The sequence below is a fragment of the Notamacropus eugenii genome, chromosome 2, assembly GCF_028372415.1.
Source record: "Notamacropus eugenii isolate mMacEug1 chromosome 2, mMacEug1.pri_v2, whole genome shotgun sequence".
Classification (NCBI taxonomy): domain Eukaryota; kingdom Metazoa; phylum Chordata; class Mammalia; order Diprotodontia; family Macropodidae; genus Notamacropus; species Notamacropus eugenii.
The window spans coordinates 395938730-395954734 of NC_092873.1; the positions used below are offsets into that span (position 1 = coordinate 395938730).

Consider the following 16005-nt stretch of genomic DNA (forward strand, 5'->3'; position numbering starts at 1 on the left):
GGATAATTGACTGAGCTTGCCGTTGTACCTTTGATCACAGACTAGGCACTGGGGGACCAAATGCAATGAACAGTCACCCCGACTTGTATTCTAACTGAGGAGAGTCAGAGGAAAGTATGTATAGGAATATATGCCAAATAATTGTAAACAGAATAAATACAAAGTGGTTAGATATAAGGTAGTTTGGGAAAGAGGGTGCTAGCAGTTGGGGGATGAGGAAAGGTTTTGTTCCTAGGTGCACTCATACCTGCCTTCTCTGTTTGCTAAAATCTTGCCCATCTTGGAAGACTGAGTTGAATTGGCATCTCCTCCGTGAAACTTTCTCTGGGCAGTAGGGCTGAGTTTGGAGTCAGAGGACCTGCTTCTATCACTTACTAACTATTGGGCTTTCAGCAAGTCACTTAACATCTCTGGATCTCCATTTCGCCAACTGTAAAATGAGGGAATTGGACTCAAGGATCTGGAAGTTCTCTTGATCTCTAAATCCTATCACCTCTTTAATGTCTCTCTCTCTGACTCCTTGATGGTACTTTGTATGGAATTACCTTCTCTTACTAACTATATGACCATGGGCAAGTCACTTAAAATGCAGATAATAATGGCACCTGCTTCATAGGGTTGTCATGAAGGTCAAATGAGATTATATCTGTAAAGCTCTTTGAAAACCTCAAAGCCCAATTAAAATACTACTTGTTATTGTTGTTGTTTTCTTTTAGTTTGTTATGGCTCTGACTTAGTTCGCTTTCTATTCCTAACACAAGGTCTTGGGCATAGTAGGAGCTTATTTCATGTTTGTTGAGTTCATGCACTATAGTTGGCAGGCTAGGACTGGATATCCTATGGAGGAAGTGAAAGTGATAGGATCCATGTCATCCAAGTACTCACAACGTGTAGTAATGACCAGAGAGAGCATGGCACAGTTCTGGGTCTAAGGAACATAGCAGCACACATGCAGCTGTAACAAACATAAATACTTTATTTGTGTGAAATATAAACAAAGGGTAAATTATTTTGTGAGTTGATAGGGAAAGAGAAAATTGTGACTTTGACTAGGCAAATAGCCATTCAATCAGTGGACACATTAGTGCCAGGCACTGGGATACAAAAATAAAATGAAATATTCTCCTCCCTCCAAGAATTTATATTCTGTTGGGGGAAATGACATGCATATTTAAGCATATACAAATAAGAAATACAAGATGGTTTTGAGAGGAGAGAGCCAGGGATCATAGGAAGATTAGGAAAGGCTCCAAATAGAAGAAAGAGCTTGTGCTAAATTTTGAATGAAAATAAGAAGGAAAGGATTCAGGGGTAGCAAGGTGGTGCAGTGGATAGGACACCTGCCCTGAAGTCAGGAGAACCTGAATTCAAATCCAGCCTCAGACACTTGATACTTACTAGCTGTCCGAAGTCACTTAACCCCTATTGCCTAAAAAAACCAAAAAAGGTAAGGATTCTAGGAGGGACAGGTAAGGAGGGAGTGAGAATGTGAGCAAAAAGGATGTAAGGAATGGGATAGTTTCATTTCTGTCTGTATTCTCAACACCTAACATGGTACTTTGCTCATAGTAAGAAGTTTAAAAATGTTTGTTGAGTTAATTAGGCAGAACTGAATTGGGAAAAATCAGTGCATTTTTCCCAGTTCGCCAGAAAACGCTTTGTAGAAAGAGTGATTTGAATGAAAGAAGGAGAGGGGAGCATATGCTACACACACTGTATAGCCTAACGTAGGACCTACCACTTAGTAAATGTTTAATCAGTGCTTATTGATTGTGGGGGCAGCCAAGTGGCACAGTGGATAGAGAACTAGCCCTGGAGTCAGGGAGACCTGAGTTCAAATCTGGCTTCAGACCCTTACTTACTAGCTATGTAACCATGGGCAAGTCACTTAACTCTGATTGTCTTGAAAAAAGGTGGAAGAAAAAAGCTCAAGAGGAAATAGAGAAAGCTATTGGGAACAGTCAGGGTGGGCCTGTGCCAGGTGCTGGGGATACAGAGAAAAACAGAAGAGAGTCCCTGCTCTACTGGAGCTCATATCTGATGAGGGAGAGAGCATGCAAATCACTATGTACAGATAAGCTATACACAGGAAATATATAAAGAAGGAACAAAACACGCATTTGCTAAGCACCTACTGTGTGCCAGGCACTGTGCTAAATTCTTTGCAAATATTATCTTATATGATCCTCACAATAACCCTGGAAGGAAGGGGCTGTTATTAATGATCCCCATCTTACAGTTGAGCAAAAAGAGGCAGCAAAAGTTAAGTGACTTACCTAGGGTCACATAGCTAAGTAAGTATCTGAGGCTGGATTTGAACACAAATCTTCCCAACTCTAGGGCCAGGGCTCTGTCCACTGCTCCATTTAGCTGCCTCTAAATCCCTCTATAAATACATGACTTACTACAAGCATGGGACATGGAAGTTTCTAGTCTGGAAATATCTAGGTGTAGACAGTTTCATCAAAGGACAGAAAATATTCAAGAGGATTAAAGGGCAAATCAGAGCAGAGGCAGCCTGCCCCAAGAGAGGCAACTTCTCCTAATTCAGGGAAGATCTGTGGACCATGATACAAGGTCAGTGATGAGGTCTAAGTGCCCACTGATGTGAGCACTAGGAAGACAGAATAATGATACATCCAGAGATAGCAGAGTTGGAAAGGGGCTATTTTTATTTTGAAACATTAAAGACATTCTCTAAGAGCAGGTTGCTCCATTAAAGTCCTATTCCGGTGTCTCAGCTTGCCACTATCCAAATGTGACCCTGAGCTCTCAGAAACTATGCCAACAGCACACAAGCTTTCTCAGGTCCTACCAAATCATGAAGGATTTCAGACTGATGTCCCAAGTTTTGCCTTATTTTTTGAACAGAGTCTACAACCCTACTTTCTAACTTTTAGTTCCTTAATTTTGGGCTGCTTCCTCATAAGAAAGGAGATCTCCTTGGTGTGACGCAAACAGAAGTACTGTTTGAGCCTGCGGCTAGGTGACTCAAGCAATCTCTTTAAGATCTGAGTCACAGATGCCTGAAAAGCCTCTAATTCTTTTCAATCTCTCTAGTTTATGATAGTTTTATATCCAGGCACGATTCATGAGGTCCATCCTTTTCCATAGAGGAAGACCAGCTCTTGGATTTCTGCCCATACTACTCCATTTGATGACACAGCTGCCAATTGTTTTTCAGAAATAGAAATTCTTAAGGAGTCATTCTGGAGCCATTTATTATATATCAAGTGATCACCAAAATGTTAATTTTGATGTCACAATTAAAATTGTAATATTAATTTTTAAAGAATCTCCAAGATAATGTAACTGCTCAAGTATGAATGTATGCTTGACCAGCAAGATGCCTTAATTGAATGTGCATCCATCAATCAAGAAATATATTAAATTATTATTAAAAGTATGTTTACAAGAAGAAAAATACAATCTCTTTTTTGTTCTTGTTATCTAGAAGAAAGTAGCTTGCTCTACTTATTAATTTATTTATCATTAAGAGTGTTTGACCTAGAAGAGAGAGCTGACAAATGTGTAAAATGTTTATTTGGTGAAATTGTAATTGATCATATTTATAAGTCACTGTTATAAAATATCTATATTTTTAGAGTTGCATACCATATAGATTTGTGGCTGTGAATTTGCAACTGAAATTTATTTCACTGATTGTCAAATCCATGACTTCTAATTGACAAATCATAACACCACTATGTGTTTATGTTAAAATCACCTTTATGCTCGTATCTCTTTTAATTCTCAGAACAACTCTGGGAGCCAGGCAGAGATTACTGTCCTTGTTTTATAGATAAGACAACTGAGGCGCTAAGAGATTATGTGATTCTCCTGAATGTATATAACAATTTACTAAAAATACTAATGTTAGTATATAACAATCTAGGCCTACAGCTCACATCTGCTGACTCCTAGTGGTGTGCACTTTTTGCCCAGCTTATAAGAGATCATCAGTCAATCAATTAACAAGTAATTTGTTGGACATCCATTAAGTGCCAGGCACTGTGCTAGGCAGGCACTGTACTAGTTAGGCACTAGCGGTACAAAGAAAAGAAACAAAGAAAAGGACGTCCGACTCTCCAGGAGCTTACCTTCTATCAGAGCATATTAGTGTCAAAGTAATTGGCAAAAGGTCTAGATTCCTCATTTGTACTTGTCACAACCTGCCTTGTATTATATATATTTTTTTGCATGCCTTATTTTCTTCCTTGCTCCTCCCACCCCCATAAGAGCAGTGAATGGATCGTTTCACCATTGTTACCCATAGGCACATAATGGGTGTTTAATCAATGTTTGCTAAATTGAAATTTAATTACATAAAAGCAGAATATGCTGTTATACAGTGCTTTTATCCTGAACTATCAGAGACTTTAGCATCCCCATCTAGTGATGGACATTAGCTTTATCCTTTGAAAAATGGAAAAAGTGAGACAGAAAAATTGGTGAAAATTCTATTTTGTTAGAGCCACTGTTTTCAATCAGACTATTGGTAGGCTCACATTCTCAGCTTTATAAGGAACTCAATTATAACTGTATAGATGTGTTACCTTTCAAGCTTGTTTTATAAAGTCATTGTTTTATAAAGTCATTACCTGAAAAGTCAAATTTATAGATTAAACCCTGGCTAGTATAAGAGCATCATTCTTTATACTCAGCTACTACTGTCTGCTTACAAGAACTGAAAGTGAAAAATGAAAAACTTCAAAAGAAGCTATGCTTCCCAGGAGCTATTTGAAAAGCTTTCATAGGCTTTGATTTCCAAGAACAAAATAGAATCCAACCCTTTCAGAGCAGCTGCTGATATTCCCTAGAGGAGAGAATCCAAAATGGCAGCCACTACCTTCTGGTGCCAAGAGGCACCACAAAGTCCTTTTTGTTTGACCTGGGGATTTTTATTAGACGGGGCTAGTGTTAATATTAGGCTCCGAATTTACCCACTGATTTTCTTTAAAGTGCTCAGAGCACATTGTCTAATTGTTCCTAGAAAGAATAAACTTCAGTGGAGCCCTATCCCTCTAGGATCAAATACAAAATGCTCTGTTTGGTGTTCAAAGCTCTTCATAATCTGTCCTCCCTAACACACATGCCTTTCCAGTCTTCTTACACCTTAATCCCCATCATGTACTCTTTTATCCAGTGACACTGACCTCGTTGCTGTTCCATGAACAAGACACTCCATTGCTTAGCTCTCACCATTTCCTCTGACTCCGTCCGTGTCTGAAACACTCTCGCTCTTCATCTCTCTTTATTGGCTTTGCTGACTTCCTTCAAGTGCCAGCTAAAATCCCATCTTTTAGGGGAAACCTTTCCCAACTCTTAACTCTTAATTTTAGTGCCTTTCCTCCTCTAATCATTTCCTATTCATCCTGTACATAACTTGTTTGTACATATGTGTTTGCTTGTTGTATCTTCTGTTAGATGGTAAGCTCCTTGAAGGAAACCATCTTTTGCCTCTTTTTTGTGTACCATGTGATTAGCACAATGCCTGGTACATAGTAAGCACTCAATAAATGTTTATTAACTGATCAACTGAAATCCTGGCTCTGCTAGTTATTTACATGACTGTGAGTATGTCATTTAATATCTATTTTCTCATTTATAAAGTGGGCGTATTGGACTTGAAGATCTCTACGAGCTCCTTTCCATCTCTGAACCTGTGAACCCATAATCACATGTCCAAAATTCAACTTATTACTTTTCCCCCAAAGTCTCTGCATCCTTTGGACTCCATGTCTTTTTCAGTAATAAAATATTCTTTCAGTCTCCTTTTTTGGTGTTGTTTTTGGGTGTTTGAGGGCATGGATTGTTTTCTGTTTTGTCTTTGTACCTATAATCCCTAGGACAGTTCTTGGTATATAGCATGACTTGTTGGATTGCACTATTTAATTTTTTTTTAATATTTTTTTGGAGGGGGTGTAATTTAAGGCAGTTGGGGTTAAGTGACTTGCCCAAGGTCACACAGCTAGTAAGTGTCAAGTCTCTGAGGTCAGATTTGAACTCAGGTCCTCCTGACTCCAGGGTTGGTGCTCTATTCACCACACCACCTAGCTTCCCCTGGACTATTTATTTTTAATTGTTTAGGGGAATTAACAGGGTGCAGTGGAATGGGTGATGAACTTGGACCTTAGTTTGAATCCCACTTATTCCTTGAATGACCTTGGACTACTGATTTAACCAATCTAAGCCTCATTTTCATCAATTATAAAAGAAAGGGACTGGACCAGGGGACCCCTAAGACCACTTCCGTAGCTCTAGTGCTGTTGTTCTGTGAATTTATTGGGAATTAGTTTGTTGACACCAGACTTGGAATCAGCAAAACTTGGGTTCAAGCACTGCCTCAGATTTCCTAGCTGTGTGACCTCTCAGCCTCAGTTTCCTCTGTAAAGTGGGGATAATAATCTTACCTACCTCCCAAGGTTGTTGTGAGGATTAAACAAGATATTGTACATAAAACATTTTACCAGCCATAAAGAATTATATAAATACGTGCTATGATTATTGATTCTATCTCTGTAATATCTCCTACACCTATCCTGACCTTTCTGTTCCACTGACACACCCCTAGCAGAAGATCTCATTATGACCTTGCTGAACTGTTTTAATAGCCTAACACACTGTGCCCCCTCCCTCCTTCTTCTCCCATGATATTTGCTTTCCTTTCCAGTCCATCCTTCACAGTTGATCTTCCTTATACATAGGTCTGATCATTTTACTCCTTTACTCAAAAATCTTCAATGGCTGCTATTATCTGTTAAATAAAGATCATTCTCTTTAGCTTAGTCTTGAAGGCTTTCTACAATCTGGCGCCACCCTGTATTCTAGTCTTACATGTTAAAGGGCAGCTAGGCAGCACAGTGGATAGAGTGACAAGCCTGGAGTAAAGAAGACTCATTTTCCTGTGTTCAAATCTGGCCTCAGACACTTACTAGCTGTATGACCCTGGACAAGTCATTTAGCCATGTTTGCCTCAGTTTCCTTCATGAGCTGAAGAAGGAAATGTCAAACTACTCCAGTATCTTTGCCAAGAAAACCCCAAATGGAGTCACAAAGAATCAGATACAACTGAAAACAACCAAACAAAAACATAATAACAAATTAGAATAAGAATATAATAATAATCTTATATCATAATAAAATATTAGAATAATATACAATGATAAGGATGCTGGTAATAGCCAGTATTTATGTAGAGTTTTAAAGTTTGTGAAACATTTTACAAATGTATTCATATCATTTGACATTACTGTCTTCTACACATTCTGCATTATAACCAAAACGGATGATTTTCTCCTTAATTTCCCATACCTCCCTGTTCTTGTGCCTCTGTTTTTGATGATTTCCATATATGGGAAATTTTTTTCTGGAAAGACTTTGTGATATAGTGACTTGGAGCCAGGAAGAGTTGGATTCAAATCCCACCTACCTGAAACACTGAGTAGCTATAAGACTCAGGGCAAGTAATTTAATTTCTCTAAGCCTCAATTTATTCATTTGTCAAAGGGAAATAATAATAATAACACTTATAGGAAGGAATTTTGTAAGACTCAAATGAGATAACAAATGTAAAATACTTTGCCACCTAAAATGCTGTGTAGTTGTGAACTGTGATTAGCCTCCTTCCCTTCCATACCTGTTGTATCCCAACTCATCCTTTATTTTTTGCATCTAATAGTATTTTTTTCCAATTAAATATAAAGATAGTTTTCAACATTCATTTTTGTAAGATTGTGAATTCCAATGTTTTTCTTTTTTTTCTCCCTCACTTTTCTTCCCCATCCACAAGACAGCAATCTGATATAAGTTATACATATACAATCATGTTAAACATTTTCACATTAGTCATATTATGAAAGAAAAATCAGAACAAAAGGGAAAAGCCATGAGAAAGAAAAAAAATAAAAAAAGATGAAAACAGTCTGCTTTGATCTGCACAGTTCTTTCTTGGATGTAGATAGCATTTTCCATCAGGAATCTTTTGGAACTGTCTTGAATCATTATACTGCTAGGAAGAGCTAAGTCAATCCTAGTTGATCATTGCCCAATATTGGTATTACTGGGTACAGTGTTCTCCTGGTTCTGAAATCTGCCTGTTCATCATTTCTTATAGCACAATAATATTCCATTACATTCATGTACCACAACTTGTTCAGCCATTCCCCAATTGATGGGCATCCCCTCGATTTCCAATTCTTGGCCACCACAAAAAGAGCTGCTATCAATATTTTTGTACCTGTGGGTCCTTTCCCCTTTTTTATAGCCCTAGTAGTGATATTGCTGAGACAAAGGGAATGCACAGTTTGGTTGCCCTTTGGGCATTCTACCCATCCTCTAAAGCCCATCCCAAGTACCACTTCATCTGTGCTACCTTCTTTGATTCATCTTATCATTAAGGACCTTTCAGCCTTTGGATCTTATAAAACACTTTATAATATGGCACTATTATTTCATGTGAAATTGTATTATGTCTCATTTGTGTATCTGTCATAACCTACTAGTAGATAGCAGTTAGCAGATAGAGCATTGGTTGAAATCCTGCCTTCAGACACTTAATCCCTTAATCTCTCTCAGCTTCAGCTTCCTCATCTATAAAATGGAGAAAATAACATCTGCTTCCCAGGGTTGTTGTGAGAATCAAATGAGGTAATATATGTAAAGCCTTTTAACAGCCTTAAAGTAGTTCATGGGGTGTCGCAAAGTCTTAGTGCAAGTTTAAACTCTCAAGGCTTAAAATTGCACTAAGACTTTTGGGACACCCTATATAAATATCAATAAGCTTCATGAGGACATGGTCTAAACCTTTTCTCTCTCCCAGGGCAGTGTTCTGTACTTAGTAATCGCTTAATAAAGCTTGCTGAATTAAATCATTGGAATTGAATTGATCCCTTCTGGGCAGTCTTTAATTATAGTCATTGCCTTCTCAAGGATGTATTGTAGGTTACTGATGTTAGTTTCCACAAACCCAGTGGAATCTCTATTATCTTCACACATGGTGCTCCATTCTTATTACCATGATTTTACCCTGGAGATTCCCCATGCCTGGAATGTACAGTCTCCTCCCCAGCCTCATAGAATCTTTCTTTTCCTGGCACAATTGAAATTTCAACTTCTACATGAAGCTATTTCTGATTTTCCTCTACACAACAGCCATTGCCCTCCCTCCTAATTTTATTTTATTTAACTACTTTCTAGCTGGTTTGCTTTTATTCTATACATACATGCATGCATGCATACATATACATACATTCATGTATATATATTATATATATATGCATGGATGTCTATAGATTATATGTACGTATGTATCTGTTTGTATTGTCAGCACTTGACAGTGACTGGCACATAGATAAATGCTTACTGATTAAGACTGAGTGATTATTGTTGAAAGACATCAAACAGCCCCCATAGCAATCCTGGATCCAATGTAAGGAACTTGTTTAAAATTTCAAGGAACATAGACAATGGGCATCTTTCCATCTCCTGGATGGATCTGTAACAGATTTTTTTTTTTTAAGCCCATCAAACTGTGGTGCTCACAGTTGTAAAATAAGCAGGTTCCAAATAGCTGCTTCTTAATTTTGGTGCACCGTTGTGAGCAGTTAGCTACAAAAACTTACATTATTCTGAGCTGAACTTTTATGCAACATGGAAAAGACAGTACTTTAAATTTTTCTCATTCTTTCTTTTCAGACTTCCCCTCTACCTGGCTTCAGTCTTCATCAGTCTTCTTTTCCTGTTGGTGAATTTAACCTGTGCAGTGCTCGTGAAAACAGAAAATTGGGAGAGAAAGGTCATCGTCTCAGTGCGGGTTGCCATTAATGATACCCTCTTTGTTCTCTGTGCCATCTCGCTTTCCATCTGCCTCTACAAGATTTCCAAGATGTCCTTAGCCAATATATACTTGGAATCTAAGGTAGGGGGGGAAGGATTTCCAAAAAGCTCATGCCAGAAATAACAGATTGACTGAGAAACAAAAAAATACCAAAATGTCTCTCATGCCTAACCTTTTAGTGAAAGTTAGTAAAGCTGCTATTTTAACACAAAAGCGTGAGGCATCAAAGTTCAAACTATGAATAGCCCGTCCTCTTGTATTCCTGGGGTGTCCTTGTGCCAGACAGCTAAGAGTACATTAGCTAATGCTCAGAGTAGAGTTTGAAGAGAAAAATTTATCTGCTTAAAGAAAAAAAAAACAATTTTGCCTCCACATTAAAAGAGTATGTGACCATGTGCCTTGGAATCATAACCCAGGCTCATATCTAGCCTGTGACTCTGAACTATTCTTATGGTCCTAGATAAGTCTCTCCTCTGTTCCTCAGGCCAGTTCATCTGCTAGGAGGAATCTACTGAAGTAATCTGAGTTGATGAAATATTTCCCCTACTGGTAGTTCCTACACAGCTAAAGTCACACATCCTTCCTGTATTCTCATATTTAAATTTGTTAAAAGGGCACTTGGGAGTTTTTTGGAGGTCACTTGGTGAGTCATGGGGAATTCAGAGTGATCTAGTTTCCAGGCCCACATTTCCCCCCTTGATCTGATAGGTGACAAGGGCTTTCTTGCTCTGCAGGGATGAGTGCCCATAGAATTGCACATCTGCCTGCATATTTAGCCACGTGGTAATTTTTTTTTTATAAAGAAGAGACCAAAATTAAAGTTGAGGCAGAAATTATAAACCCGATCAATTCTCCACTTTTCCCTTCCACTCTGGATATATCCATCTTGCCACTTTAGGTACTTAGGAGAAAAAATATAAGCATGTTTGGGACCATAGGACTAAATTTGCCTAAACGACTGGTACAGCTCTTTCATAAAGCAGATTACTGAGCAAAGGAGGATTGTGTAACTCCTGGCAAGATGGAGTATTGACATCAGAGGAGGAGGGCCAGGGCTCTGCTCCCTTGTCTGCTAGTGATTTGCTGAGTGCCCTTAAAACCCATTTGTTTAATCGCTTTATTCCAAAGACTGGGGCCAGGTGATGGGGTCTGTGTGCCACTGTGTGCCAATCTGCCAGTGCTCAGAAAGCATCCAGTCATGACAAATTGAAGAATAGAGGCCAACCCTGAGGATCTAGGGTGAAAGATTCCTTATAAATCTAAATCTTTGCCACCGAGCACCATTTTGTTTGCTGACATTACCCTGGAGAATTGAGCCCTACAGCTGGTATGCTAGAGCAACTTTTCATTCACATTCTTTGCAGGGAAATGTCAAACTTGATTTTGTCTGAATTCCCTTGAACATAATCTCTCTTCTATGCAAGGCAGTTGGGAATTTTAAAAACAGGGAGAAGGGATTTTAACAGGAAGGATTAAATTGTAGCTTTCTACTGAAACATGATTCAGACCTCCCACAGGGAAAATAATAAGCGTAATTAACAGCCATTGAAACAATTTAATAACACCTTGGATTTATTTGATAACTCCTTCCTGAAAAAAATATCAAAGCACCCTCCAGATGTTCAGGTACATTAGCTAATATCCTGTTTATCCCATGGTTTTCTGATAAGTTAGACAGACTGATCATTTATTAACAAGAGAATTTTCATAGCTACGGACAAGTCCGAAGTCCATCCAACAAATATTTATTAGACACCAAGTGTGTTACTGGTTCCCAAAATCCTCCAAAAACTGAAGTCTGTCCACAGAACAATCCCTTGCTATGTGCTTAATTATCTCACTGGGAAGAGCAGCGAAACAGAGACCCAAGGGAGTTGGCAGATCGTGGGACTGTTTACCACTGAGCTGGCCAACAGTGTTCAGGGAGAATTAAAACAAAGGACCGTGTCACTTGTATATTCCTACCCAAAGGGCACTGAAACAGCACAGCATACAGTTTTGGTCTCTGTCTCTAGCTTGGACTGCATAGAAGTATTTCCAAACTAGTATTGTTTCTGTCTCCTATACTCGAGTTTTCATGTCCCTTCTTTTTCAGATTCCTAGGAGGAAAAAAACGCAAGCAGATTTTGGACTATATGACTATATTCTTAAAAGTGCATATACATTTAGAAGGTTACTAATATACTGAGATGTCTGACTATCTTTGATAGGGCATTCAGATGGGGTTTTGGAGCATGTGAAGGGTTTACTTCGCCAGACACAGCTAAGCAATGATGAATGGTGAGGGATGGTGGTTGGATGGGATGGCATTAATCCTTCCTGGGAGTTGGATTGGACTAAAGCAAATTTGCTTCTTTTCCAGGGCTCATCCGTGTGTCAAGTGACCACCATTGGCGTGACAGTTATCCTGCTTTATGCATCCAGAGCCTGTTACAACTTGTTCATATTATCCTTTTCTCACAATAAGAATGTCCATTCCTTTGATTACGACTGGTACAATGTATCAGACCAGGCAAGTGCTCATCCACAAGGGCTGTTTAGCTGGGAGAATTTACTTTGAAAACTGAAGGACCTGTAAAGGAGAACAAGGTTGTCCAGATTTTTCAATATCTTGGGATCTAGCTCTCCTTATAAGAGACATGGTAGTACACTAGGTTGAACTCTGTGTAAGAGAGTAAAAGGCAGAATACTTCCAGTCTGGCTTGGTTCTGGTTAGTCACTCGCTAGTCTTATGACTTTGGGCAAATTGTTTTCCTTCTCTCTAGCAGGGGCCTCGTGCCACACGTGGTGATAAACCTTGCCTCTTTTACATGCTTATCATAAACAATCCCTTTCCTCCCGGAACATCAACAAAAATTAAGTAATCAGACTGATGTGGCCAAAGCCTTTATAGAGTATTTGGGAAATGTTAAAGTGTTATTAAGAGTAGAGGTTTGTAATGAAAAAAGGAATGAAAGAAGACTTACTCAGGTTTCAGAAAACACATGCCAGAATTTTTGTTGAGTACTCTAAGATTTGGTCAAAGTATTTTAAAAGTTGCCTAAATATATTTAGAGGAGTGCATAGTAGATAGAGAACTGACCTTGGTGTCAGGAAGGCCTGGGCTCGAGTCCAGCTTCTGACACATATAGCTGTGTAACTGTGGATAAGTCATTTAATCTTTAAAAGCCAGGCAACCCTCTAGACAAAGCTGCCAATCTTTATCAATATAAAAAGTTTCCTTATCCAGATCCAATTCAATCTAACTTAATTCAGTAAACATTTATTAAGCACCTACTATATGCTGAGTAGGGCAGCAGGCCTGGAGTCAAGAAAACTCTTCTTTCTGAATCCAAATCTGGCCTCTGACACTTCCTAGCTGTGTAACCCTGGGCAAGTCACTTAACTCTGTCCCAGTTTTCTCATCTGTCAAATAGCTGGAGAAGGACATGGCAAACCACTCCAGTATCTCTGCCAAGTAAACCCCAAATGGGGTCACAAAGAATCAGACACAACTGAAAAATAACTGTACAGCAATGTACTGGACACTATGCTAAGTTCTGGGGATACAGAAAAGAAAAAATAAATAGTCCTTGCTCTCAAGGAGTCAAATGACAGAAGACAGACTACAAACGGATGCCAGAAAGGAGTTGCCCAAACAGATGTAATAAGAAGTTTGAATACTTGCAGCATTTGAAGAAAGCTAGATTGAAAGATGACAACTGAAATTTTAGGCTTGAATAGAAGCTCTTTATTTTGCCCTGTGGTTTTAGTCTGTTGCCCTTTTATCAAATTCATTCTTCAGATCACAGGAAATCTAATATATTATCCCTCCCCTAAGAGATATGGATTGGATTCCAAATGTAAACCAAAGCAAATATAGGAGTGGTCAGCAAAGAGGACAGCCAACCTCTCGCCCAGGGGTGGGGAACCTGCAGCCTTGAGGCCATAGTCAGAGGACCACACTTGAGGACCTAGAGGACCATATATGGCCTTGAGGCCTCAGGTTTCCCACCCCTTTGGGTGAGCCTAATAAAAGCATTACATAGGGTCTCCCAAAATCCTTAGTGCAGTTTCAGGCTTAAATATCTTAAAGGGAATGATTGAACAGCTTTAATATCTTAAAACTTTGCTAAGGCTTTCAGGAGACCTTGTATATAATGCTTTAAGCTTTGGAAAGTTCTTCCCTCACCATATCCATGTGAGAGAGGTACTCCCACTATTTGTCATTCTCATTTTGCTGATGGGAAAGTTGGGACCTGTCTTATATGACTAAGCAACAGAACAGAAAGTGGGACCTTGCATGTCTGCAGCCTACAGAAGCAGGTCCAGAGACCGTGGAACCTGGACAGAGCCAGTGACATGGATAGATATGTGGCTACAGAACACAGATATTCAAGGCCTACAGAGGGCTGTTTGATGTTCATTCCCTTGTGGCTCACTTAGCCTCCCCAGGCATGAGGGTTATAGAAATTGTGGATTCCTCCCATCTCCTGGGCTTCCTGAATTCATTATGAGATCATGTGGTAAAAAAGAAACTGTAGGAGCTTTCTGTCCTCTGCAGACCCAGGCCCTCTGTCATTCCTTTTGTTGACAGAGAATACCCTTGTGTATGGAAAGGGCCAGAAGAGGGAATGATTGAGCTTTTTTTCTTTTTAGCTTAACTGATGCCTTTTGTTTTTACATCACATTCATTTCTGAGAAGATACCTCCCTCCTCTTCTACACAGCCAGCCTTCCCTTGTAACAAAGTTTTTTTTTATAATCACATTTCAGCAAAATTGACCATATATCAACCATGTCTGTCAACATATGTAACATTCTATATCCATAGTTCCCCACCTGTCCAAAGAAAGTAGGGAAGTTTGAATGATGGTTTTTAGTCAAGGGAAATCCTAAATTTTATTTCTTATTTTGGTTAGGTCCAAAGAACCACAGAACGGGTTGAAATTTCACATGATCATCCAGTCTGACATTCAATGGATGATGCCATTGATGAGCTTATATTTGAGGGGCTGGTTTGGTATAGTGAAAAGAATGATTGATCTTGAATTGATAGGAACTTGAATTCAAATCCTACTTCCATTGTTTACTAGCTGTGTGGCCAAAGGCAAATCATTTAATTTCTCTTGGTCAAAATCTCTTCACGGTAAGGAGAATAATTCCTGTAATATCCTAAATAATAATAACTAACATTTATGTAGTATTTTAAGGTTTTCAAAGGGCTTTATATATGTTATCACATGTTATCCTCGCAACCACTCTGGAAGGTAGGTGCGATTATTAGCCCCATTTTACAGATGAGGAAATTGAGTCAAATACAGATTAAATGACTTGCCTTGAGTTACACAGCTGCTAAATGTCTGAGGCCAGATCTGAACTGCAGGCCTAGCACTTTATCCAGTGTGTCACCAGCTGCCTGTACTTGAAGAGACTTTTGAAAGGATCAAGTGAAATAATGTCTATAAAGTGTTTTGTAAACCTTTGTTGTTGTTAAGTCATTGAAGTTATGTCCAATTCTTTGGGATCCCATTTGGGGTTTTCTTGGCAGACATACTAGAATGATTTGTCGTTTTCTTCTCCAGCTCATTTGACAGATGAGGAACCCGAAGCAAACAGGGTTAAGTGACTTGCCCAGCTAGGAAGTGTCAGAGGCCAGATTTGAACTCACGAAGATGAGTCTTCTAGACTCCAGGCCCAACACTCTATCCATTGAGCCACTTAGTTGCCCCTTGTAAATTGTAAGACCCTATATAAATGTAAACAATTATTTTTTACAGAAAATTAGTATTATAAGGAATCTTAGAAGTCATCTGGTCCAAATCTCTCATGATGCATGTGAAGACCAAAGGGTCCTTAGTATCATAGATTTAGAAGTGAGAAGCCTTTTGTGGTTACCTAGTCTAGTACCTTCCTTTTTACAGCTGAGGTAACTGAGGCCTGATGAGGTGAAGTGAGGTGTCCAAGGCTGCTCCATCTCCAAGTACCTTGTTCTTTCCACTCTACCAGTCAAAACTTTTTTAAGTTTTGAACTTGAGCAAGAGCCAGGACCAGAATCCAGTTTTTATGACTTCTACTCCTCTTAAAATTTACACAATATTTTCTCACAACTACAGTGTGAGGTGAGTAGTGAAAGGATTATTATCTCCATTCTTCTAGATGAGGAAACTGAGGTATAGGTCAATTTTT

General features: G+C 39.0%; 1 protein-coding gene across 2 annotated transcripts in view; it reads left to right on the forward strand.

Annotated features, from left to right (window-relative positions):
• Positions 1 to 16005, forward strand: part of GPR137B (G protein-coupled receptor 137B) — a 147152-nt gene that overhangs the window by 67884 nt on the left and 63263 nt on the right. For both annotated transcript variants that reach the window (XM_072647549.1, XM_072647548.1), the window contains exons 3-4: positions 9697 to 9919; positions 12201 to 12354. In XM_072647549.1, coding sequence (XP_072503650.1) covers positions 9697 to 9919; positions 12201 to 12354 — 377 coding nt within the window. The remainder of the gene's footprint in view (positions 1 to 9696; positions 9920 to 12200; positions 12355 to 16005) is intronic.